This window comes from Nerophis ophidion, linkage group LG15 (assembly GCF_033978795.1).
Source record: "Nerophis ophidion isolate RoL-2023_Sa linkage group LG15, RoL_Noph_v1.0, whole genome shotgun sequence".
Classification (NCBI taxonomy): Eukaryota; Metazoa; Chordata; class Actinopteri; order Syngnathiformes; family Syngnathidae; genus Nerophis; species Nerophis ophidion.
This window is the reverse complement of record NC_084625.1, coordinates 35,798,734-35,826,020: the sequence shown is the minus strand read 5'-3', so window position 1 is coordinate 35,826,020 and position 27,287 is coordinate 35,798,734. Positions and strand designations below refer to the sequence as shown.

The 27,287-nt window shown below is 41.6% G+C and overlaps 3 protein-coding genes and 3 non-coding genes across 9 annotated transcripts in view; 1 reads left to right on the top strand and 5 right to left on the bottom strand.

Annotated features, from left to right (window-relative positions):
• Positions 1-5,641, bottom strand: part of pabpn1 (poly(A) binding protein, nuclear 1) — a 59,196-nt gene extending 53,555 nt beyond the window's left edge. The window contains exons 1-2 of one of the 3 annotated variants that reach the window (XM_061922088.1): positions 5,190-5,641; positions 3,621-3,729 (exon numbers count right to left, since the gene is read on the bottom strand). In XM_061922088.1, coding sequence (XP_061778072.1) covers positions 3,621-3,729; positions 5,190-5,324 — 244 coding nt within the window. In that variant the 5' untranslated portion in view covers positions 5,325-5,641. Of the gene's footprint in view, positions 1-3,620; positions 3,730-4,830; positions 4,988-5,189 lie in introns of those variants that run through there. The other 2 variants (XM_061922089.1, XM_061922090.1) reach the window with 2 other exon arrangements.
• A 5,151-nt stretch (positions 5,642-10,792) lies between these two features.
• Positions 10,793-16,733, bottom strand: rpl7 (ribosomal protein L7). 2 transcript variants are annotated; one of them, XM_061922085.1, is made up of 7 exons: positions 16,603-16,733; positions 15,918-16,020; positions 14,413-14,579; positions 14,081-14,218; positions 13,675-13,784; positions 11,053-11,263; positions 10,793-10,838 (listed from the first exon to the last, which is right to left on the bottom strand). In XM_061922085.1, the coding sequence occupies exons 1-6, from the start codon at positions 16,731-16,733 to the stop codon at positions 11,055-11,057; spliced, it is 858 nt and encodes a 285-aa protein (XP_061778069.1). In that variant the 3' UTR covers positions 10,793-10,838; positions 11,053-11,054. The 2 variants fall into 2 exon arrangements, with proteins under 2 accessions (XP_061778069.1, XP_061778068.1); XM_061922084.1 differs by having other exon boundaries at positions 10,793-11,263.
• Positions 11,520-11,608, bottom strand: LOC133569933 (small nucleolar SNORD12/SNORD106). Its single transcript, XR_009809985.1, has one exon. It is a non-coding gene; the product is annotated as a small nucleolar SNORD12/SNORD106 (small nucleolar RNA).
• Positions 13,878-13,969, bottom strand: LOC133569934 (small nucleolar SNORD12/SNORD106). Its single transcript, XR_009809986.1, has one exon. It is a non-coding gene; the product is annotated as a small nucleolar SNORD12/SNORD106 (small nucleolar RNA).
• Positions 14,284-14,375, bottom strand: LOC133569935 (small nucleolar SNORD12/SNORD106). The gene has a single exon (XR_009809987.1). It is a non-coding gene; the product is annotated as a small nucleolar SNORD12/SNORD106 (small nucleolar RNA).
• A 4,275-nt stretch (positions 16,734-21,008) lies between the features above and the next one.
• Positions 21,009-27,287, top strand: part of rdh10a (retinol dehydrogenase 10a) — a 31,866-nt gene continuing 25,587 nt past the window's right edge. Inside the window, exons 1-2 of the mRNA XM_061922083.1 lie at positions 21,009-21,558; positions 21,829-22,055. Coding sequence (XP_061778067.1) covers positions 21,273-21,558; positions 21,829-22,055 — 513 coding nt within the window. The 5' untranslated portion in view covers positions 21,009-21,272. The remainder of the gene's footprint in view (positions 21,559-21,828; positions 22,056-27,287) is intronic.

The following is a 27,287-nucleotide window of genomic DNA, read 5'->3' as shown; positions in this document are numbered from 1 at the left end:
CTTGGCGGAGTCCAACCCTCACTGGAAACGTGTCCGACTTACTGCCAGCAATGCGGACCAAGCTCTGACACTGATCGTACAGGGATCGGACTGCCATAATAAGACAGTCCGATACCCCATACTCTCTGAGCACTCCCCACAGGACTTCCCGAGGGACACGGTCGAATGCCTTCTCCAAGTCCACAAAGCACATGTAGACTGGTTGGGCAAACTCCCATGCACCCTCAAGAACCCTGCCGAGAGTATAGAGCTGGTCCACAGTTCCACGACCAGGACGAAAACCACACTGTTCCTCCTGAATCCGAGGTTCGACTATCCGACGTAGCCTCCTCTCCAGTACACCTGAATAAACCTTACCGGGAAGGCTGAGGAGTGAGATCCCACGATAGTTGGAACACACCCTCCGGTCCCCCTTCTTAAAGAGAGGGACCACCACCCCGGTCTGCCAATCCAGAGGTACCGCCCCCGATGTCCACACGATGCTGCAGAGTCTTGTCAACCAAGACAGCCCCACAGCATCCAGAGCCTTAAGGAACTCTGGGCGGATCCCATCCACCCCTGGGGCCTTGCCAATTGTATGTATGTATATATATGTATATATATATATATATATATATATATATATATATATATATATATATATATATATATATATATACATACATACAATTGGCATATATATATATATATATATATATATATATATATATATATATATATATATATATATATATATATATATATATATATATATATATGCCAATTGTATGTATGTATATATATATATATATATATATATATATATATATATATATATATATATATGCACACAAGTTATGTACAGTTGATATGTATCTGTATCGGCACAGACCCATTAAAGACGTTGAGTAGAAATATGACTTATAGGAATTAACTATACACAATAAAACAGTAACAAAATACTGTGTCCCATGAATGATTTTTAAAGTAATACCTTTGTGACATAAAAAAACACATGTAAAAAAAAAACGTGTTTACTTTTTGATATCATTATAAAACTCAAAGCAGTTTGGCTAAAGAAGATGAAGTCTAATGAAAAAAAGCTTTGTTTTTCTCCAACCACATCTCCTTGTGGTTCAGTGCAACATTTTGTCAAACACAAATAAAGCGTGACACCTCTCACATCAAATACACAATCTTCACAACCTGCGTTCAATTGGATGAATTTACAAAACATTTGAGCTAGTATTGAGGTTATTTGAACACTGATACGGTTTGCAGTTAAATAAAGGACGAGTGAGCAACCCAGTAAACAAACTAAAGACTTTAGAAACGTCACAACGCCTGCTGCATATTTCCTCACGTCATCAATTCTCAAGGCACAGCAGATGTTGGATGCTGTATTAAGAAAAAAAAAAAACATCAAATGTTTTTTTCCTTCGCTGTACACATAGTGTGGGGACAATTACACCTGTCTCCAATATTGTACACAACTGTCTCCATCCAAACACACAACAAAGCGCTCTTAAATGCACGCAAAGAAGCGAGGGAAAACTAACTAAACCAACCGCTTGGCTGTTTACCTTGAGGGGAAATCTCCGGAGAAAAGTCTGTAATTAGTCTGCCTTGAATATCAAACCAAACGACTCTTGTGCAAAGGCCTGACTTCATGTTGCCAAAAATGTATAAATAAATGGTGCTTTTTCGGCAATTATAAAATTAGACAGTATTACTAACCGTCTGGATTTTTATTGTGAATGATCATTATACAGGTGTGAGCGCTTTGAGTGTCAAGAAAAGCACGATATAAATCTAAGTTTGTTTTTTTATACCGTTTACCGTTAAATCCATTGTCCGTTAACAAGTAAAAAGAATAGGGCGGTCACGGCATGTTCTTGCCGTCGATGTTGTTCAATCTTTAGGGCATTACGGAAAGTGACGAGGGCGGTCGCAACTTTTTCCGCAGTTGCCATGGTTAAACTCGAGCCCTGGTACAGCAGATGGAGCCAGCAGTGCTGAAAGAACGGCGAAACAGTTTGATTTTGTCATCTATGGAAGCAGCAATTTTAACGCTTACCAGACCTCTTGTTTTCAAGCCAAAGACAGAGAAAATAAATACAGACTTTTCTATTAATGACCGCACTGTTACGTGGTTCATTTTAGTTTATTGTTTGATTGAGTGACTTGACGTCCTACAATTGTAATATATTTTCTAATGCCTCTGGACATTGTATTTAATGTATTTTAATGTTATTTAAAGGGGAGCATTATCACAATTTCAGAAGGGTTAAAACCAATAAAAATCAGTTCCAGAGCTTATTTTATTTTTTGAATTTGTTTTCAAAATTTTACCCATCCCGGAATATCCCTAAAAAAAAGCTTTAAAGTGCCTGATTTTCGCTATCTGTGAAACCATCGTCCATTTTCCTGTGACGTCATCCAGTGATGCCAATACGGATAGCACAGCAAGATATAGCGACATTAGCTCAGATTCAGACTCGGATTTCAGCGGCTTAAGCGATTCAACAGATTACGCATGTATTGAAACGGATGGTTGGAGTGTTGAGGCAGATAGCGAAAACGAAATTGAAAAAGAAATGGAAGCTATTGAGCGAATAGCTATTGACGCTATTTGGCCATGTTTGCCTTAGCATCGCCGGTAAAATGTGCAGACCAACGATCGGAAGTTTCGCATCTTTTGACACCGGATCAACCAAAATCCATCGATTGGTAAAAGTGTTTGTTTGGCATTAAATGTGGGTGGATGGAAAAGCTGGATGGAAATATAGTTTCTAATGTACATACAGCAAGCCTAGATAGCATGTTAGCATCGATTAGCTGGCAGTTATGCCGCAACCAAATATGTCTGATTAGCACATAAGTCAACAACATCAACAAAACTCACCTTTCTGATTTAGTTGACTTTATCGTTGGAAATTCATCTGCAGATTATCCATACATCTCTGTGCCATGTTTGCCTTAGCACCGCCGGTAAACTGTGCAGACACTTTTGAGTGTCACAGGATATCCACACAATCTTGCCATCTCTGTAGTAGCATAGCTTTCGTCGGTAAAGTGTGCGGAACAAACGACTGACCATTTCGTCGGCTTTCTCCACACTCTCGTATTTTTAACAAATTTCGTCCAATTTCTTGCCACTTTCGCATCTTTAGGCCAGTGGTGCAACTTGAGTCCCTCCCTGTTAGTGTTGTTACACCCTCCGACAACACACCGACGAGGCATGATGTCTCCAAGGTACCAGAAAATTGTCGAAAAAACAGAAATAACAGAGCTGAGACGCGGTGTTTGTAATGTGTTTGAGAAAAATGGCGGCTTTATTACCGAGGTGACGTCACGTTCTGATGTCATCGCTCCGAGAGTGATATATAGAAAGGCGTTTAATTCGCCAAAATTCACCCATTTAGAGTACCGAAATCGGCTAAAAAAATGTATGGTCTTTTTTCTGCAACATCAAGGTATATATTGACGCTTACATAGGTCTGGTGATAATGTTCCCCTTTAAGGCCTTTATTTTTCCAAAATCTGTATATTGACTTATGTTCTTTTATGGTGGTACAACAGACATAACCGGTGTATTTAATTGACAGTGCAGGCAAAATAATACACATACAAAAATGTACCTGGTGGGGGACTGAGATTCATTTGTTTCTCCACCTCGTTCTGCAGCTCCTTCAGCTTCTCTGCCTCTTCCTCCATCTCCCTCACCCGGGCTTTGATTGCCTCCAGCTCCTAGGAGCAGATACAGAAATGCTAATGAAGCTCAAAGAGGACGGCAAACGTGGAAAATGTTTTAAAATTATTTATGACAATTCTGGTATAATGCTAGTAAAGCGGTCACTACAGTATTGTATTTTTTTTTTATTGTCTCACGATCAAAAGGGTGGGCTAGCATGATGAGATCAAATTCTGGGGGTAACAGTAGCCAACTAAGATTAACAGACAGTGCAGACACCAAGCATTTGGCTAGACAAATAGGGTGGTGTGTACCATACTTGGTGCACAACACAGATGACACTGTCCCATGTGAATTCGGCCCATCCTGGAAGAGTGGTGCAATGCAGTGGGAGTCTTTCTAGTTCCATTTATGGCAATGCTGACCCAGACTGAAACCAAAAATGCACTGAGCCTCAATACAGTCATTGCAAATGTGTGTGCACAATGACATGAGATAACAACCATTGCACATCACAGTTATTGCATTGAAGGAACAATGTTTATCAGAAATTACAAGAAAATCTAAATGTAGACCAGACCCATAGGATACGCAACCTGACTTCATTGTTCAACCAGCTCGAACAGATGTGTAGCAATGACCCGCCATCAAGCACGTGTTCATATCAAAACTAGCATCACATCCAACCATTTTTTATCGCTTGGAGCCTATCCCAGCTGCACTCGGGCGGAAGGCAGCATACACCCTGGACAAGTCGCAACCTCATCACAGGGCCAACACAGACAACATTCACACTCACCCACTAGGGAAAATGTTGTGTTGCCAATCATCATGTTCCCAGGTGCATGTATTTGGGAGGAAGCCGTAGTCGCTAAAACATTTCAAAATGGTGCAAACAAAATAACAGGCAACGGCCAACACCACCCTAGCTACTCATGACCCTGAATTTAAGTGGTCACACGCATTTTCAACGGTGAAAAAACACGTTGTATCGTGTCACGTGATTAAAAAGGTGTACAACCAGGAGGTAGCCTTGTGTCGCGGGGTGGCAAGTTGTGCTAGCATTAACAGACTGTCGCTAATCAGCTACACTTCCGCGAAATGCCGCAGCGAGTACGATGCCGAGCGCATAAATGCAAGCAAAAACCTATCATTACCGTTAATAAGGCGGCTTCTCAATGAAGGGGGTGGCGCGGTTGTTTAGAATCTGCAGCCTACCCTACCGTTGCCCCCTACGATCTCATGAGTTCAATTTCTTGCATTCTTTTAGACGATTTGAGAGGCTCGGTCTTGCACCCTGGCGCAGACACTAGCGCCAAGATGGCGGCCGATATCGCGCATGTCACCACCAAATTACACTGCACGAACCCTAATGGCGGTTAATACAGATAGTAGCCACACACATGTGAGTCAATCTTAAAACGAAGATATGTGCCAATAATGTTTTAATAACCTGAAGTACAGCATATCGACACATGTTCATACAAAACGGCTGTAAACAATGGCCTTCACTTACCGGGTCTTCAATTGCAGATTCCCCCTCTTCTAACCCCGGTTCCTCGTCACCGACAACCGTATCTTCCAGCTCTGGGTGTCCGGGGTCAGAATCCAATAGAGATTCTTCCGCTAGTCCATTGCCGAATTCCGCCATCGTCCTGTTCCGAGTGAAACAACGTACCTCGTGGCCAACGTAAGGTAGCAGGCCCCTACTCACACAAGGGGGAGTGAGTGGGACGTTCAAGAGGGGGGTGCGGCGGAGAACGCCGTTTGCTAAAGTTAAAACAGGAAATAAAATACTAGCTAAGATATAGCCACTTTTGGAATAGCGTGAAATGTTAAATTGACATTTGAGTCACAGCCCTGAGAGTATTGTTCAATTATTTAACTCAGTTTAAAAAGGAAGGCGAAGACACGACATAGGCGGCGGCGTCGTCGCCTATTTTCAGAAATGGAGGCCGGGGGCGGAGCAAATGCGCCACTGCGGACGTATGCGTCAACCCCATTCGCTATTGGGCAATACAGGCCCTCCCACGTATTCCTGCTCAAATTCTTATTGGTTAAGGGACTATCCTTTTCCGGGTGCCAAATCAAATGCTTGATTTTAATTGGATTAAAGATCCGCCGAACACTACAGAGGGAACCCACAAATTAACCAGACGAGATCATAGTAAAAATGTCATTATTTTCAAGAAGTTAAAAAAGCACATTTTACCGAATATAAGTTACCTTCTTTGTCTATCTGTGTTGTCCCTGCGATGAGGTGGCGACTTGTCCAGGGTGTACCCTGCCTTCCGCCCGATTGTAGCTGAGATAGGCGCCAGCGCCCCCTGCGACCCCGAAAGGGAATAAGCGGTAGAAATGGATGGATGGATGGATGGAAGTTACCTTCTTTGGATGGCTAAAGTTAGTTCCCAGAGAACATACCCGTTGTGTAGTTTTTTTTTACACTGTCGTTAAACTAAACACTTTCATGTTGTGACGTATTTTAATAGAGCCCTCCGTCGGAATACTTTTAAATACTGTTTTTAAAGTTTATACAATAACCTTGCATTCAAGTCAGCCACATCTTGTACTATATATTGATTGATAAACAAATAAAAGCGACTTATGGTGAAACAATTTGTAAAGTATACTTTTCCGGTATAATACAGAATTTCTTAAGGGTCCAAAACTGTCAGGCAACGTGATCCGTTAAATAAAAACAGCTAGCCACAGCGCTATCTTATATATATATATATATATATATATATATATATATATATATATATATATATATATATATATATATATGTTCTCTTCGGCAATTAAACAACGACATATCCCACAATACACTGTGGAATTTTGATCAGAATTATAAGTACTGAACTTTATTTTCTTATAAATTTTTAAACAAATTGTGCATATTTCTATGAGTTACAATCTAACCACCATGTTTTTGTTTCTGTTGATGTATTTTTTACTTTCGTTGCTGCATGGAGAACTAGCGCATTTGGCGTGGCAGCTGGTTGCATCGATCAGCTGTGTGCTCTTCGAATGTCCTTTGTTTTCATACCAAGATGGCGCCATTAATGGCTCACCCACTGTACTCTCGCCGTTGTCGCCTTTTTCTTTGTTTCTTGCATGAAACAGACGGTCTACCAAGTCAAATTGTGTGTTGAATGTACATGGCCAATAAATTTAATTTTGATAAGATATTAAATGATAAATGGGTTGTACTTGCATAGCGCTTTTCTACCTTCAAGGTACTCAAGTGCTTTGACACTACTTCCACATTTACTCATTCACACACTGATGGAGGGAGCTGCCATGCAAGGCGATAACCAGCACCCATTAGGAGCAAGGGTGAAGTGTCTTGGTGGCGAAATGTCCAGGGTGTGCACCGCCTACCACCCGATTGTAGCTGAGATGGGCACCAGCGCCCCATGCGACCGCAAAAGGGAATAAGCAGTAGAAAATGGATGAAGTGTCTTGCTCAGGACACAACGGACGTCACAAGGTTGATACCAGGTGGGGATTGAACCAGGGACCCTTGGGCTGCGTACAGCCACTCCTCCGCTGTACCACGCTGTCCCTATTATTTAATGTTATATTAGGCATGAATCTTTTCAAATTGAACTGATCTTGGCGCTAAGTACCAAGGACATAATTGAAATAGCATAGTGATTCTCTATCTGTGGTACACGGGCTCTTTCTTGTGGCACGCCAAAGAATCACTTGATCAAAATACTGTTTTATTTGCCTATAATAAAGTGTTACTTTTCAAACTTAACAGTGATGGTCCTTAGAGAGTCAAGTGTTTTTCTTAGGTGGTACCTCGTGGAAAAAAAAAAAGTTTGAGAACCATTGGAAAAGCAGGTCAAATGGTCATAAATTAAAGAATGTGACAAGTTGCCGCATTAGACAGCAAACAAGCACCGTTGAGTGCAAGAGAGCCATGACAAAGAGCCAATGGGCGGAACAAGGCGCCTGTAGGGTGTGGCGGCATTCAGTTTAGTGGCTTTCCCCCTTGGACCACTTTGAGTGATTGCCCAGATGAAGATGAGGACTTTTTGTTTTCTGCAGTTTTTTTCTGTCTTGTCGTCTTGCCCCCTCAACATCACAGTTCAGATATTCTATGGAAAAATTGGGTCTTTGTAGTTGTGACCCGCATGAAGGGAGATGATGTGACCTGATAAAGAAGATAAAAATGCAAATAATTCCTGTCCTAATACTTTTATTCACTCACGCTTCCTATTGTCTTTAAGAGTCAGAATGTTGTAGGTTTAATAATTAACTTTGGGCCTGCAGAGAGGTGCAGTATGAGAAATATACACTTATATTTGGCGAGGGGTTAGTGTGTCCGCCTCATAATACAAAGGTCCTGCAGTCCCGGGTTCAATCCCAGGCTCAGGATCTTTCTGTGTGGAGTTTGTATGTTCTCCCCGTGAATGCGTGGGTTCCCTCCGGGTACTCCAGCTTCCTCCCACCTCCAAAGACATGCACCTGGGGATAGGGTGATTGGCAACACTAAATTGGCCCTAGTGTGTGAATGTTGTCTATCTGTGTTGGCGCTGCGATAAGATGGCGACTTGTCCAGGGTGTACCCCGCCTTCCACCCGATTGTGGCTGTCCCCAAAAAGAGAATAAGCAGTAGTAAATGGATGGATTAAAAATACCTGCTGATCTTGCATTTCTGCACCAGGAATGTGTCCAAGCCTCTGAATACTAACGTGGACGGGTATAAGGATTTGTATCTGTCAGACAAACTCTGGGTTGAGAGATGTATTAATAAATTAGTATTGGATAGTTACTGCATACTAGCCAACCTTGAGACCTCCGAACTCAGGAGATGGGAAGGGGGGTTGAGGTGGAGGTTGGTGGTAGCAGGGTGTAAAAGTGCATCTCTAGCCTCCTTCAAAAACCGCTCGACAACACCTCCAGGCAACTTCTACCCTTTACTAATACCCTCCTCTATTCACATTCCATCTCCCCGGATTGTAAATAACCTAATGTAAATAAATGTATTTCTTATTTATATACTTGTTCTTATGCTATCTGAACTCACTAAGTTCTCTGCTCGCTGTACATATCCTACTTAGACCTACACTGTTTCAATGTCCATTTGTCTGTTGATGCCAAAGCCTCTCATCCCACCCCGCGGATTGTCAATGTAAATAATTTAATGTATGTACTATGATGATTAACTTGTGTGATGACTGTATTATGCTGATAGTATATATTTGCACCATGAATTGATTAACGTGGACCCCGACTTAAACAATTTGAAAAACTTATTCCGGTGTTACCATCCATTTTCTACCGCTTATTCCCTTTTGGGGTTGCGGGGGGCGCTGGCGCCTATCTCAGCTACAATCGGGCGGAAGGCGGGGTACACCCTGGACCAGTCGCCACCTCATCGCAGGGCCAACACAGACAACATTCACACTCACACACTAGGGCCAATTTAGTGTTGCCAATCAACCTATCCCCAGGTGCATGTCTTTGGAGGGAACCCACGCATTCACGGGGAGAACATGCAAACTCCACACAGAAAGATCCCCAGCCTGGGATTGAACCCAAGACTGCAGGACCTTCGTATTGTGAGGCAGACGCACTAACCCTTCTACCACCGTGAAGCCTCGGTGTTACCATTTAGTGGTCAATTGTACGGAATATGTACTGAACCGTGCAATCTACTACTTAAAAGTTTCAATCAATTAATAAAACCACTCTTTTAGCATACAAGAGACATTCACTCACATGTAGCAAAGCTCTAACTCATTACTCAAATGAGTTATTAGAGAAAGTCTGTATTTGTTACCTGATTTGTCATCCTGGAGCAGATCCCTTATAAAGCTACCTTAAGTCGAAAAACTGGTCTTCAGGCCCACGCAGGTGGCAATTTGAGAGTCCCTCGACAGTGAAGGCTTCAATACATGATTATGTCGGATATACATTCAGGTGTAAACAGTGATGGGCAGGAGCATGCTACAGGCAGCTAAGCTAAGTAGCTTAACTACATTTCCCAGTGAATTGGCGGTAGCCATGCTATGTTTTTGACGAGTAGTTTTTCCCTGTAGATTAGCTTCTTTTAAACTCATGTAGCTAGGTAGCTGACATCAAAGCTACAAAGAGAAAATAGACTGCAAATCCAGTTGAAAAAAAAATGTGAAGAAAATACAATGACTTTGATTAACAATAACATCCATACGGTCAAAAACTGTAATTGTCTATGGTTAGGGCGAAACATTGCAGACTGGCCAATCAGAGGCAAAATAAGGTAGGTCATCGAAACTAGTAAGCTAAATCAGAAGTCACATTACGAGGGAGTCGGACGGACGCTTCAAACTGATCACTCAAAATAAAAATACTTGGAAACGGCAGAAGGATTTTCTCTCCCGCAGATAAGAGGTTTCCTTTAGGGATGACGTGTAGGAAACCCACGATTGCACACATCCGTTGCCATATTTAGAAACATGTACGCCTAGAGAAAATACCCTCAAAGCATAGTTTTTACTTTACTCCGTAAATCAAAATCATAACTGCTGCTCTCTTCATCTAAGAGGTCCAACACAAATTTAGGAACAAAAGATGAGTTTATGAAGTTCCATTGCATTTAACCATTACCAACTGTTCCCAAACAGGCAAGTCTTGTCAATAGATGTGTTTTTTTTGTGTAGGTAGAGAAAATAAGGGTGGTCCAAAGAAAGGGCATACTTAATAAATGCAGTTAAGTGCGAGAGTAACTTGTAGCATGGCTTACATTTTCCAAGTAGCTTGCCCATCACTGGGTATAAAAGGCATCAATGCTGGATCCTTCATACATTGCACTACAGATGTAATAAAATGCCAGTAGAATATACTCGTCATTGGTCATAACAGCATATGTTTCAAGTCTTCAATAGTGGAGCCAGACTCACTTTACCATTACATGCATGCTAAAAACCCACCATGTGTAGCTTACAGTTACATGCTTACCAGTAGCTCTGGTTAAAAAGAAAAATAACAGTTCAATTATCTTGTAAAGTTCAGTTGAAAGAAGGCAATAAATTACAAAAATATGCCATTCGAGGTGTTGCGGAAAACACCTTCACTGCTTTCAAATTAGTTGCCCACAATCATAGACTTGTAATCGCAAAATGAGTCGTACATTTTTTGTATCTTTTATTTTGAATCTTGTACAAACCTGAAAGGGAAAAACAGAGTGGTTAAATTCAGTTTCACACACATTTAAAATAACATTTGAAGGTTTAATAGGTGAAGATGTGGTTTCAGACCAATTTGGCTTAACCTTAGTTGGTTGTCACCATAATCGATAAGACGGGGAAAAAGTTGCATCCTAAACCACTTCAAATGAAACACGTTTACTCTGAAGGTCTGCAAGTCTAATTGTAACTCACTATTAATTCATCCTCCTGATCATTCTGTTGATCTGATCCTCCCTGTTGCCAGCATCTCCTCCCTCCACGAAGTGTGTGGTCTTCTTGTTCATGCCACCACGAGGTGACGACAGCTTGAAGGGCCACAGGAAGTTGTTGGCCGCCTTGAAGTTCTTGCCGACAGTGAAAATCTCATGGATGAGGTCTTCCATACAGATGATGCCTTGTTTGCCTGCAAAAAAATTACATGAAACCAAACATTCCAGATGGGACATTTGTTTTGAAAACTCATTTCCTTCTAGACTAACAATAACATAAAACAGAACAGGGTGGGACGAGTATTCGGGGGGTGCACCAGCATTGTAGAACAACACTCACCCTTCCTACTCTGTTGGTGCTGTTCAGTGTCGTGCAATACGGAAGTTAATTAAAGACGAGCAATGTGACAGGGGACCAAAGTATTACATTTTACTAGGTCCTAACAAGCTTTTGTGGTTTCAGACAGAACTGGCTTAGTTTTAGTTTTTCACCATTGTCGATAAGACGGGGAAAAAAAGTGTGCATCATCAACCACCAAAGTCAACTACTTAGTAGGGCTGGGTGATATACAGAGTTTGTAAGATATATCAATATTTTTAAACAAGATGTGAATTAAGAAATTATCTAAATATCGATATAATTTATTTCACGTTATGACCAAACGCCGCTTATTTGTGTTCCTTGATTCTCCTCCACTTCCCACTCCCTGGGGCCTCCCCCACTGCACTGACCCACCACAACACGTGCTAGTGACCAACTAGCAAGTAAAATCCGAACTTCTGCAAATCGTACTCATTACGGTAAAACCGTAGTTGTTGGCAAACTACGGTTTAACTGTAATGAGTGCGATTTCTGATAATCCATTCTGGTTTACGGCTGCAGTGATAGACTACAATTACAATAATTCACTTAAAATCGAAGCTACATAGCTTAACTACATTCCCCAGTAGCTTGGCAGTTTTAAAACAAGTAGCGATTTCTGTAGCTTAGTTATTTTTAGACCCACGTAGCAGTTAGCTAAGCTACATGAGAAAAAAACGGGACAAACGCATATTCATGGACAGACAAAATATATGGGACGAATAAATGATTGCTTGGTTTACATATAAGAAAATCCATGAGTGGTTGGCTGACTATAAATCACGATTGGTTCATCCATCCATCCATTTCCTACCGCTTATCCCTTTTGAGGTTGTGGGGGATTGGTTCAGATTAGGGCAAAACATTACAGACAGGCCAATCAGAGGTAAGATTGGGCGGTTCATCAAACCAGGAAGGGAAATCACAACAGACGTGCAAATTCCAAAAGAGGACCAGAGTCGGAGAAAAGGGAACATTCAAGCGAGCGATTTATATATTCTAAAAAAAAACTAGTAAAAGATGGCAGAGGGATTCTCATACTTAGATTTTTCTTTTAGCAACGTCGATGACGTCCAGGAAACCCTCAATGCGTTTACTTAGCCACAATTTCACAAATGTATGCGTCTGGATAAATCAATGCCCAAAAACATTCATTGTAATTGTTTACCCCGAACCAAAATTGCTCTCGACATGAAATACACATTTAAGAACACGCATGATTGTGGCAGACACATGATGACTGATGCCTTTCAATATGCTACATTTCATTTTCATTGGTGTTTTAAAACAAGGCAGTATCTGACATTTTGTTCATTTCTACTGTTTATATTTTGACATTGAATCGTTGAATCATTTTTGAAACAATCAACATGACTGCGAGATGTTAATGCTATAAATCACAAATGATTATTCGGATAAGGGAAGAACACTAAAATAACCATTGTTTGTACTCTATGATCTTTGCAGGTTTTTGGGAGTAAAATGTTCCCTCTGATTAAGACAAATGTGAAGGTTTTAGCCACAATCTGACCTTTCTGAATGCGGAAATTCATTTAGCGTCAGGGGACTGAACCAGGAGTTTGTTGTGTGGCGATGGTTTGGATTTAAGCCACTGGACGAACAGTAGGAGAATGTGTTTTGTAGGAAGGGTCAAAAACCTGTGGCTACAAAAAGTTCGAGCACAACAAACACCACAACCTTCAACAGGGAACCCAATAAAGTACGAAGAGTGCATAAAACTGTGGCACAACAGTGGCAGTGCAATCCACCTCCCCAGCACTAAAAGAATGTACACTACAAGCTTTGATATCACGCCTTATGAAATCTTATCGCATTGCTGAAGATTTAGTCCCCATTTCCAACGTCAAATTTCTGTTTCGGTTTCTGTTTTATGTATACAATCTTTGCATTTTTATGTATACATTTTGTTTTTCTATTTTATTTATGTTATGCAATTCCGTGCTACTTAAGTTTATGTGCTGTCAATACCCATCTTGACTAACTGGGTTAGTAAACTTGCCACTGACTATTTACAGTACAGTTGTAATTCAGTTCAATTTCAGTGAATTTTGCTCATATGGAATATCTTTATATGTATACTTTCACCGGAAAATAATTCAAGATATACTTTCCCGTCCATATTGCCCAGCCCTACTACATGGTCCAAAATGCTTTAATTTTAATAGTGCACACTGATACATTCCTAACTGCAAAAATTCCCAAAGCAAGGTGTGTGCATTGTACCAAGGCTCTTCTCCACCAAAGCGTTGTCTGTGAGGGCAATACGTCGTTTCCTGATCTTCCCAAAGCCTCGCTTGTAGATGAGCTCACGCACAGACTTCAGGTTGGGGTATCTGACAAGTTTGACAGAATAATACGGACTTAAGAAGCAGCACAGCATGATTGACTTCAAAATGTAATAAACATTAGTACAGTATGTGATTAAATATGTGGCTTCAGACAAAAATGGCTTTATTTAGTTTTTCTTTCACCATGGTCGATATGACGGGGAAAAAAGTTGTGCATCATTAACCACATTGTAAAAACCTGTGGGTAAATACTATTAGAACAAGCAAACATGGGGCATGTGCCCAGTTCTGTCTTGTTTTACATAGTCATTGACCAAGCGATGTAAAGTTTTGCAACTTACCCCCAAGCGATGTAAGGTTCTGCAATTCGGAGCATGTTAATTGAAGCTTTGTTCAGCTTGACGAAGACACCATTGAAGATCTGGCGCAGACGGAGCAGTTGCAGAACTTTGCGGACCTTGGGGCTGACACCGTTGATACTGCCAAACAATGATTGTTATCAGCAAAAACAAAACAAGGTCGCGCACACGTGAAACAAGGACACTGTGTGGTTTCAGATTAAAATTGGCTTATTGTAAACATTTGTATCAGCATAGTCGATAAGTCGGGGAAAGAGAAGTCATCATTAACCACACTTTCACAACTAAAGTGCACTTGTTAACACTTTGCTTACCCTCTGATCCTGATGACAAAGGCCAGTTTGGGCTCAGCTGGCACATAGTAGTTTCCTACTTTGCGGGCAGTACGAGACAAGCGGATCTCACGCCTTTCCATCTGCCAGTACTCCTTGTAATAGTTTTCAGCTCTCTTGTAGATCAGTTTCCTGGTAACTTTGCGAGACTATGAACACATAACAGAAACGGGTGCATTAATAGCAAAGCATGTAAATCATGCGCAGGTGATATTCAATTAACGAGTCCAAACCTATTTACTACGAGTGTGACATTTAATGATTATATATTCATTTGATTCAATTATATCGATCAGAACCTGGGGAGTTTGCCTTTCAGAAGATGTTATCGATCAAGAAAAGGAAAACATTGGTTTTAAGAATGGCAGATTTTAAATAGTTTAACAGGAACATTTAAGTATTTCTGCTCATCTGTGGCGACATCAAAAAATGGCAGCGAAATATCAAAACTTACAACTACAGCACAATAATCTTTGTTACGAAATCACAATATGTAGCCGCAACCCAACTTTCAGCCACTGAGGACGTGGCCGACAGAGGTGACAGCAGAAAAAGTTACGACGGCTATTCTTCTGGAACACAACATGGCAGCAAAGGAAAAGTTGTGCCATCAGAAGAGGTTACATAGGATGGATCAAGATGACTATGGAAATAAGGAAGCCAGTGGCCAACAAACAGATGAGGGGACAGACATGCTTCCACATACTTAGGATGCTGTCCGTCAGGACAGCATCACCAGGGCGGAAAACATCCATCCATCCATTTTCTACCGCTTATTCCCTTTCGGGGTCGCTGGCGCCTATCTCAGCTACAATCGGGCGGAAGGCGGGGTACACCCTGGACAAGTCGCCACCTCATCACAGGGCCAACACAGATAGACGGACAACATTTACACTCACATTCACACACTATGGACCATTTGGTGTTGCCAATCAACCTATCCCCAAGTGCATGTCTTTGGAAGTGGGAGGAAGCCGGAGTACCCGGAGGGAACCCACGCATTCACGGGGAGAACATGCAAACTCCACACAGAAAGTTCGAGCCTGGATTTGAACCCAGGACTGCAGGAACTTCGTATTGTGAGGCAGACGCACTAACCCCTGTCCCACCGTGAAGCCCCGGGCGGAAAACATAATATACTTTATTTTGAAAGTAATTCCTTTAAGTATTGGTTACTGTAGTTTAATTAAAACTACTTCAGTAATAATTATTGAATTCTAAATTTAACTTTAAGTGTTGGTTGCAATTCATTCCGATATGATGTGAATGCACTACCCTTTAATACTTGCTTACTTTCTTGTACACGTAATTCACTTAAAATTAAATCCCTACCAAGAAATAACAGGTATATGTAAAACTACACCTGATGTGATCCGTACCCAGTATTTATTCACACAGTTTATTTTTTGCTGAGTTACTGAATTCGATCTTAACTCATTGAATTACAACAATAACATCTTAAGTCATATAATTTCAACTTGTTTTACCTTTTTCTCAGCCAGCATCTTCTTGATGCGGACGGCCTTCATGGTGGCGTAGGCCTTACGCCTTTTCAAAAGGCTCTCAGGGACTGCCGGAATCTTTTTTTTTCTGCAAGACGATAAATGGCTTGGTGAATATAAGAAATGAACGCGACTCTTGATCTCGTTGAAACAATTGAGAAATGCTAAATAGCATTGCCAACCGGCACAAGTATAATAAAATAAGACAGAATACATTGATGGCTCATATTGCAATTCGAGACATAGCATGTAGAACGTCAAAAACGCAAAAAGATGTAGAACTTCAAGCCTTCTGTTCCAATCTAACTTACGGTGTGGTTGAAACGACTGGGATGCTAAAGAGCTAGCTGGCATTGTTGACCGCCACATTTACAGAAAATACCAGAAACATATAGCGAATACAATTTATATTCAATACACACAACATGTAGTGTAAGTTTATTTCATTCTGTTTCGGTGTTTTGCCGCATTAATGGCGTTGGAGCCATGTTGTACTCGGCTACACTATCTCAAAAGTGGACCCACCAGTAATTACATTCATCATCCTCGACAATAATATTACGATAGCAATATTTACAAACGAAAGAACAGATCCAGATCATTCAGATTGCTTGGATACTTGTTTTAACTAAGGATGTATTAGGATTTGACTGTCGCTGTAGACACTTACTCTGCGTCCGCCATGGCGTCCACCGAGAAAGAGGAAGTTCGTTCCGCGCATGTGCAGGTTAACGACTCGAGGACCCAATAAAGCTGTCCTTGCCGCTGCCGGATAGTTTTAACAAATCCCAATTCCCACATATACATTTATTAAACCATCCATCCATTTTCTATACATTGTTCGTAAAATATAATATGTTAACAATACTGTATTTTGCAATTATATTCAATAATACCGAATGTATAATCAGGTAAAAGGATTATTAATCTAATATTTTTTGGCACAAATTATTCTATGCATTTATTTCAATTATATATACAAAATTGGGGACTTTAAAACGCATTCGTCCTGCACTGATCATTTAAAACTTCAAATGTATAAATTGTCATCGGCTATTTTTTTTAATTGCAGAATTGACACAATTTTGTGTAAAAAAAAATATATGTGCACGGTTCAATATTTTTTGTATGCAACATTTCCAAAGATATATCATCTTTCCCATTCCCCATATTCTGATGTTTTAAAAATTCTGACGTACGTTCCAGTTATGCACTGATTTTCTAGAAGATGGCGCTACAGCTTAATTTTAAACGAGAATGTCTTGGAGCGCTGACATCCAGATAATTTAAAGTATGGTCACACCATTCCAAGACAAATATTTATTAAGTGTCCATGCATGTTTTAACAATATTATAGTATTTTGTTTTGAAGCAACCGTTTTGCAGCCAGAACACGCGCTCTGCACCTCACAGACGTAAGCATGGTGCAAAAGTTGCGCATTTACAAACCCCGTTTTTATATGAGTTGGGAAATTGTGTAAAATGTAAATAAAAACGGAATACAATGATTTGAAAATCATTTTCAACCCATATTCAGTTGAATACGCTACAAAGACAACATATTTGATGTTCAAACTGATAATTTTTTTTTTTTTTTTGCAAAAAATCATTAACTTTAGAATTTGATGCCAGCAACACGTGACAAAGAAGTTGGGAAAGGTGGCAATAAATATTGATAAAGTTGAGGAATGCTCATCAAACACTTATTTGGAACATCCCACAGGTGTGCAGGCTAATTGGGAACAAGTAGGTACCATGATTGGGTATAAAAACAACTTCCCAAAAAAATGCTCAGTCTTTCACAAGAAAGGATGGGGTGAGGTACACCCCTTTGTCCGCAACTGCGTGAGCAAATAGTCAAACAGTTAAAGAAAAACGTTCCTCAAAGTGCAATTGCAGGAACTTTAGGGATTTCAACATCTACGGTCCATAATTTCATCAAAAGATTCAGAGAATCTGGAGAATTCACTCAACGTAAGCGGCATGGCCGGAAACCAACATTGAATGACCGTGAGCTTCGATCCCTCAGATGGCACTGTATCAAAAACCGACATCAATCTCTAAAGGATATCACATGGGCTCAGGAACACTTCAGAAAATCACTGTCACGAAATACAGTTGGTCGATACATCTGTAAGTGCAAGTTAAAGCTCTACTATGCAAAGCGAAAGCCATTTATCAACAACATCCAGAAATGCCGCCAGCTTCTCTGGGCCCAAGATCATCTATGATGGACTGATGCAAAGTGGAAAAGTGTTCTGTGGTCTGACGAGTTCACATTTCAAATTGTTTTTGGAAATATTTGACATTGTGTCATCCGGACCAAAGGGGAAGCGAAACATCCAGACTGTTATCGACGCAAAGTTCAAAAGCCAGCATCTGTGATGGTATGGGGGTGCATTAGTGGCCAAGGCATGGGTAACTTACAAATCTGTGTAGGCACCATTAATGCTGAAGGGTACATACGGGTTGTGGAACAACATATGCGGCCATCTAAGCGCCATCTTTTTCATGGACGCCCCTGCTTATTTCAGCAAGACAATGCCAAGCCACATTCAGCACGGGTTACAACAGCGTGGCTTCGTAAAAAAAGAGAGCGGGTGCTTTCCTGGCCCGCCTGCAATCCAGACCTGTCTCCCATCGAAAATGTGTGGCGCATTACGAAGCGTAAAATACGACAGCGGAGACCCCCGGCTGTTGAACGACTGAAGCTAGAATGGGAAAGAATTCCACTTTCAAAGCTTCAACAATTAGTTTCCTCAGTTCCCAAACGTTTGTTGAGTGCTGTCAAAAGAAAAGGTGATGTAACACAGTGGCGAACATGCCCTTTCCCAACTACTTTGGCATGTGTTGCGGCCATGAAATTCTAAGTTAATTATTATTTGCAAAAAAAAATTAAATTTGAGTTTGAATATCAAATATCTTGTCTTTGTAGTACATTCAACTGAATGTGGGTTGAAAAGGATTTGCAAATCATTGCATTCCGTTTTTTACATCCAACACAATTTCTTAACTCATATGGAAACGGGGTTTGTAAGACAAGTGTAAGTGTAAATGCGCGCAATTTGAACGCACTTCAGGTGTACCACTGGCAAGGTCCTGGCCACACTCTTGAAATATATTGATCACCTTTATGACAAGAACACAAGCAAAAACTGTGTATCAGAAAGTAAATACAATGAAAATGAAATGTCAACAACTCGTGATCTACTATTTATAATCCATCCATTTTCTACCGCTTATTTCCTTTGGGTTCACGGGGGGCGCTGGTGCCTATCTCAGCGACAATCGGGCGGAAGGCGCTTACACCCTGGACAAGTCGCCACCCCATCGCAGGGCCAACACAGATAGACAGACCACATTCACACTCACATTCACACGCTAGGGCCAGTTTAATGTTTCCAATCAACCTATCCCCTGGTGCATGTCTTTGGAGGTGGGAGGAAGCCGGAGTACCCGGAGGGAACCCACGCATTCACGGGGAAAACATGCAAACTCCACACAGAAAGATCCCGAGCCCAAGATTGAACCCAGGATTACTCAGGACTTTTGTATTGTGAGGCAGACGCACTAACTCTCTTCCACCGTGAAGCCCACTATTTATAATATTGGATACAAATGTCTACTAGAAGAGTGGTTCTCAAAAAAACTTCACCAAGTACCACCTCAGAAAACACTTGGATTTCCATGTGTCAACATAATGACCAACATTAAATAATCAGCAGCATAGTAGGCCATAAAGGACATAAGGAGGACAGAGCTGATGCAACACAAAACATAGTAACATAAAACTTAGTTTGTATATAGGCCTACTGTAAATGGGTTTCATCTTATGTACACACACACACACGCACACACACACACACACACACACACACACACACACACACACACACACACACACACACACACACACACACTCACACACTAAAGTGGCCCCTAGGAATATTGATATTTTTTGTTTTAGAATGCAGCCTTTCCTGGTAATTTTAGACTGCTGATATCAGACTGATACTCTGCAGTGTCGCCCAAGACTAATGTGTGTGCATTTATAGGCAGACAAGTCTTGTACATTATGTGGTAACACTTTAATTATTTGTATTTCTCTTAGGGCTGTCAAACCAAATCCATTAACTTGTGCGATTAATCACAAAAAATATTGAATTAACACACAATTTATTTTGAGTGCACATGCTTACCTTAACCACGAATGGTTACCTGAAAGGAAATGTGGGTTATTTTATGGTTATAAATTTCACTCAAAAATTAATACATTTTAGATTTAAAAAAAATGCCACAAAGTTTTAAGCTAATAAAATGACATGCATTCAAGTAACACGAACAACCTTTACGCAGCAGCCCTGACTGAATGAGCATGTATCAGACACTTTGGTCCCCCTGGACAGATTCTCGCTCATCTATGGACTGGACATTGGCCTAGAACTAGTGGTCAGCCGAGGACTTAGTCAGCTCTTTTGGTTGCTTTGTTGGGTCTGTTCCTGCTCTGGCTATGCCGCAGAGCCCTGCAGAGTTCAGTATGCGGCTATTGATATTGTGTTTTTGTTTTTTTATTTGTCAATGCATGATGATATCGTATGTGTGCAATGTGTTAATGTATTGTAATTTTTTTGTTGTATTTTATTTTTGTAACTGTTGAATACATGGTATCACTGAAGTGGCAGCTGGTTGCATCAGCTTTGTCATCTATTGTGTTTTATGTTCTTCAATGTTCATGCCTGGTTTTAATGTGATTTTACCCTATTTTGTGGATTTTTTTGAATCTGCACTGTATTCACATAATTTCTCCATGATGGTATGGACACAGTATTTTCTATCCTATCCTATAAAGCTACATTTGCGTCCAAATTTTGATTTAAATTATGCAAACATGATTAATCCAAATTCAAAAGTGTTATTAAGCAGATTAAAAAAATAATCATGTTAAAGCACACATTTCTTAGTGTTTGGGTTGCAAATCCTGTGAGTGTATTGTGCGAACCTGACGTTTCATTGTGATGGCGCTAAAGACTCAGTCCGATTGGGTCCGTTGTTGATGGGAGGACTGAATAAATAGCGAGCCCAGATGCGCTTCGGGATGAGACGAGCAAAGGAAGTGAGGAGGAAGCTTCTCATTGTACTGTAAGCTCAAAAGTGTGCGCCAACTTTTCCCTCTCAACTTCAGTGCTCGCTGTTTTTTTCTTTTCTATTCGTTTCCGATTCTTGCTGAGGTCCGTGAAGTAGTCGCTGTTTTCAACGCTGCGTGTTGCAAAAAAAAGATCAGCAACCAACACACTCTTTTTCCATCTTCTTCTTTTTTTGGGAAAAATATCATTACGCAAAATGATTAACATAATCGCGGAGTTCTTCGTGGTGATCCTGAAGGTGATCTGGGCTTTTGTGACAGCTGGGGCTAAGTGGGTGGTGCGGCCAAAGGAGAAGAGCGTGGCCGGACAGGTGTGCGTGATCACAGGGGCTGGAAGTGGTCTCGGGCGGCTCTTTGCGAAGGAGTTTGCCAGGCGGAGAGCTGTCCTGGTGCTTTGGGACATAAATAGCCAAAGCAACGAGGAAACGGCGGATATGGTGCGTCAAATTTATCACGAATCGGACACGCCGACCTCCAAAGACGGTGAGTTGAAAAAAAAAGCAAAATATGCAGTTTGTCTTGGATTTGCAGCGGGGGGAAATGTTCTTCATGCACTGAAATGTCTACATACTACATAACCTGCATTACAATACAATGAATATTTGATTCAAGTTCAGCTAACTGTTTGTTCAGGATTTGTTGCAAACAAAACATTAAATTTGGGGGAAAATATAATGAAAGATGTCCCATTTAGCAACACAGTTTTTGTGTAAAAACCATACCTCCAATAACCGGCCACCACTTGCCATTCAGGTGGCGTCGAAGAAGTGCCTCCCTTTCAGCCCCAAGTGTACACTTACGTGTGCGACGTGGGCAAGCACGAGAGCGTCTACTCCACGGCCGAGAAGGTGCGTCGAGAGGTGGGCGAGGTGGACATACTCGTCAACAACGCTGGCGTGGTGTCAGGCCATCACCTCCTGGAGTGCCCCGATGAGCTGATCGAGCGTACCATGGTGGTCAACTGCCACGCACATTTCTGGGTGAGGTGACGCGCCGCCATCTTAACACAATACGCACAATACGTCATACTTCTTAAATCCAAATGCTGAGCGTTCACTGTGTGCTGCTGATGTTCGTAAATATTTTTTACTGCACATGTAACGCCACGATGGGTTTTTGGTAATGCTGTCAAATGAGTATTTTTTTTCAATCAGATTAATCACAGGTTATCACTCACTTGGATTAACTTAAAAAAAAACAAATATTTGGGACACAGTTTCTCAAAACTTGGTGACAGTTTTCTCTAAAGATCTTTCAGAGTTTATTACTGGGTGAAATTTGCTAGCGACCACAGTCGTCGCTCATCTTTGCACTGAAATATGTATTGACCTGATCACTGACCGTAAAACAACACGCCACCTTTCAGGTAACCAGCCACAGTTAAGATAAGCGAGCATGTGCGCTCAATATACATTTTGTGATTAATCTGCGCACATGCATGATTAATGCAATATTTTTTCGTGATTCGATATTTTTATATATTGATTCCAAAGGAATTGGAGAACAAACCAAAAATGCATGGTCCTCCAATATTATATTTCATTATATTGTTTATGATGGATGCTACAGTCCAACAATGTATCATCAAAATACAAGAGATCTGTAAGAAGTTGGTAGCACAAATACTGAACATATTTCCCCAAAATTACTTTTGTCAATCAATTGCAGATTGTATGCATTCAAAGTATTACAACTATTCACGTGTCTCACTTCCAAGTTTTCCCATATACAGGAATTAGTCAGGACCCACCAGTTGGTTGGCATCTGTGTTTGTGTTCCCCCTTTTTTTTCTGTGTAAAGTGTAATTCCTTTTGGGCGAGTTTGGTGTATATCAGATGGGTAGGTCCAAATGAAAGAAGGTCTTAATGAAAGGCGAAAGCCTGTGTGGAGGATGTAGCTCATTAAAGACACAAGCTGCTTTGAATGGACTTGGAATGGTAACCTGTCCACCATCCTTGCTTACATCAACACATGACAGCTCCCCGCTGCATGCAAATCTTTGTTTAAATACTTAATTAGCGGCTAATTGCGCGGAGAGCTAAGTGGATATTGGATAACATGATGGGCCTGGTGTGTTCGGCCTTGTTCTTGTGTCTAAATCCATAGCAAGGGGTCCCACAAAAATATGACAGCAGGTTTACAACTGGGTCACCACAAAAAAGGCCCCCCTGAGTCAAAGAGTAATCCAGTGAGGCTGATTTAGGATGCAGGAAATTTAATTTTATGAGCAAAGTCGTTATTTTGAAGACGCAGACGATAACTCTTTTTGTCCCTCAGGAGGCGGGATCTGAGATTTGTTTCCAAAGTGTCAGACTGTGTTGCAGAAGTTCATGTATGAGGGTGGGAATGGGATTGTGTGTGTGTGTGTGTGAGTTGAGCGGGGAGGGGGGCCAGACCCCATCTTTGTTGTATCGACCCTGACAACCTGATATGGAGGCAGCCAGTGAAGCTGCATGGGAGTCACGGAGGCTGATCTGTTTATCGGGCAGTAGTGCACGAACACGCACACACTTACATACATGGCTACAGTTCAGCCCCTCGCTCAATCACTGTTCATTCGTCTGAGGATGCTTTTGTGATCTGTGATGTCTGGGTAAATCTGTACCCGTATACTGTAGGGAACAATACGCCGTATAGTCGGAACCTTCGCTGCTGTGGCGGGAAAAGAACAGGGGGTACGTACGCAGTGTTGGGCCGTGGGTGGGCGAGTCGAAAAGGGTAATGGTAAGCTGCTATTGACCCACTTTATCTGACAATTGGTTTCTTGTCTGTGGATCAGCTTGACAAGATGCCAGGTGACAGGAACCAAGTTTCGTAGGCTGCATTCCTGCTGTAGCCACAGAAAGGAGGCAGCCAGGCAGAAGGGTCCTACTTGACTGGTTTTATACGAGGCCCCCCTTTATTAAAAGCCCGGTGCACCTTTACCCCTCCTGTAGAATCAGACATGTTTATACCTGATCAGGTCTCATGGGGATGGGATTTGGGACTGGCTTTAAGTTCCATCCATTATGTACCGCTCGTCCCTCTCGGGGTTGCGGGGGTGCATTCTCAGCTGCATTTGGGCGGAAGGCGGTACACACTCTGGACAAGTCACCCGCTCATCGCAGGGTCAATTTAGTTTTGCCAATCAGCCTATGACACCCATGTTTTTTGGCATTTCCATTGTTAAGTTGTGAAGGGCCCAAGTTTTGGCAACGTTCATTGGGGCAGCGGTTCAAGGAACCTGCTCGACTCAGCGCAGTTCGTTGATTGATTGAAATGGTCGCCGTTGTAAATCAGGGAGTCTCAAACTCAATTTAACTAGGCGCCGCTGGAGGTAGTCTGGTAATATTCACTTCAGAATCATGTTTTAACCATGTGACTACATTTGTAAACACCTCAGCTTTATTTAGGCAAGTCGGTGTGTGTGTGTGTGTGTGTGTGCGCATCCAGAGCAGGGGTCTTCAACGTTTAGGCCTCAGGCCCTCTCTTATATGTCCTGCATAAAATTGTTTTAAATTATACTGGTACCCAAGGTACCTTGTTATTGTGCAATACTAAAATATTTAAAAAAAAACAGTATAGCGCTGACAGCTATTGCGTTAATTGCTAGCTATTGTAAATGCTAACATGAAAATAAGCCATACATAATATAAGTCACATGGTCTGCCATTTTTTAACTATACTACAGTGTGTTGGATCAATATGTGTATTTGAAGACAATAAAAGTTGTGAAAAATAACTTTGGGCAAATATGGTTAAAAAAAAAAAAAAAAAAAAAATGTTGAATCAACCAAAAATTTCATGACCCTTCTGCAGTACCTCTGCGGAACCCATAGAGGCACATGGAGCCCATGCTGAAGAATTCTGGTCTTGTGGAATTCAAGGTTGCAGGCTGAAACTCCACTAAACTATGAAGTTAAGTAGAGAGCCTTGTGTTTGAGACCCATGCTGTTAGGGAATGTTTGAAGTTACATTAGAATCGTTGTAAAATAAGTAACGTCCCATTTCCACCAAGTAGTACAATATAGGACCTAATTTCAACATTACTAAAGGGTGAGCACTAAGTTGCTGAGGTTATCCAGGGTAAATCCCACCTAAATTTATCCTTGTCCACACACACAATGGTCATTTATAATATCCAGTGTTGTGGTATTTAAATAACTGGAATCCAGTGTGCTGTGGGGCCCCATGGTAATGAATCACACCTGAGCCATCATAAATTAATAAAATATTTAATGGACATGTAAAAGTATACAATGTGCCAAAGAACATTTTACAACAATCAAACTAGGGATCTTGATATCTGGTCAGGACACTCTTCACTCTTTTGACTTCACCTTCATTGTACATTTGTTTTTGGTGACTTTATATACTCTGGACCTAGACGTTGACTCCGTGTCATACATGGCGGACAATAACTGATACAGTCTGCTTTGCCAGTCCAAATGCATTCAATGTTTTCCGTAGTCTTCATTCGACGGCCAGGTAATACAAAGCACACGTTATCCTTTTTATCACATCCACGGGAAGAAAGGACTAAGTTTTTCGGTAAGTAGAATCACAGCTGACCCGGACATTCGAAGGTTCTCTTGCCGTCTGAGATGTGTTTTATCCGAAAAAGCTGCAATCGTGCATTTCCTTCATTTAAGGTATAGGTATTCATGTGTGATTTCCACAAGGGTCTGTACATTTAGAAGGAGAAACACGGGCATGTCTGGATGACTCGCCTCCGTCTTTCCAGTGGTTAGCTTCGGTTGTTATGAAGGTGGCTGTGGTGTGTTCTTTTTGACGGCACTTCCTGTTTGGGGTAGGTCTTTCGGACTTCCCTTCCTGTCCGAACTCAGTTTGTAAAAGATCAATGAATCCATACAAAGCTAAATGCCGGAGATTCAAGAAATACACGGCACACTTACCCGTGTAGAATATTGTCCGAGGAAGGGGACAAACTTAAACAATAGATTAGTGTGGCTTAAATGAGGCTTAGGCTAAATAGTTTAAGGGGCTACCCGGTTTAGTGTAGACATAATCTAAGTGATCAGTACCAGTCTTTAGTGGTCTTCTGTCAGGTGAGATGTCTGTGAAAATGTGAACTCTGCCATTTTCGTGCTTCATTATGTCCTGGAGAAGTCATCCTAATTATTAGGCCATCTGGCCCAACTCGGGGCGCCAATATTTTGTTCATATTCCTGTCGGTAATGCAGCCTGACATCCCAGGTGCGAGCAGCTTTGTGAAGACCCCATTTGCAATTAGGTGGTGCGGCGGGGTGGGGCGGGAGCCACCCGACAGGCCGAGGAGGGCCCCGTCTTGTGTCTGTGGGTAATTTAGCGGAACAAGAGGAACGCTGAGGCCCAATTACGACCCAGCTCTGATGTAAGACACGAGCCCCCCGGTTGCCTTCACACATTTTGTGTCCGATAGGTCAGCAGAGGTCACGGCTGCATGCCAGGAGCTGCCATGAGAGGCAGGACAGATGCTGGTGATTTTAGTTGGAGCCATCCAGTTCCTGCTTTCCAAAGTTCTCAAGTGGAAAAGGGCATATCTTCACTTAATGCTACACTTGCACGCAACATCCTCCCTTGTCCACCCGCCATTCTGGCTCGCTCAGACCACCTCTATTATCAGTTTGAAATTTATGCCCTGGAAAAGTGCAGATGTTGGGAGTCTTGAGTAGTTCCACCTAATGCTTCCAAGTTTCATTACCTGGCCAAACGTCAGCAGATGCTGCGTTTCAGTCTGGTCTGATGCGGGTTTAACAAGGCCGTCCCTCCCCCGTCTGTGTGGATTCCCGCTATCTGGTACCACGCTCCCTCTAGTTCTGTTTACATAGGGTGGATTTCTTCGGCCAGACGTACCAACTGCTTTTATATGACAGGCTTACTGAAAATGAGAAATAAAATGAATGTATTAATTTTTCAAGCTTTATTCTCAAAATATTACAATAATTTATCACCCTCAGGGATATGGATTTTTAGTTCACAACATTCCAAAATGTGAGAGGGGGACAAAAATAAGTTATGCGCCGCCATAGCGAACAATATCTGCCATGAAGAGATCAAGCACCACTCCCAACAAAAGGCATGCTGGTTGTTTTTTGGACCTCCTGCTGGGAGAGTGATTGGTCAGTTCCTATGGTGGCAGTCACATGTCACACCTGCTGATTGGCTCCCGCTGGGGGCCTTGGATGGAAGACAACCCCCACCCCCAGGCTTGAAATGGCTGGGAAAAATAC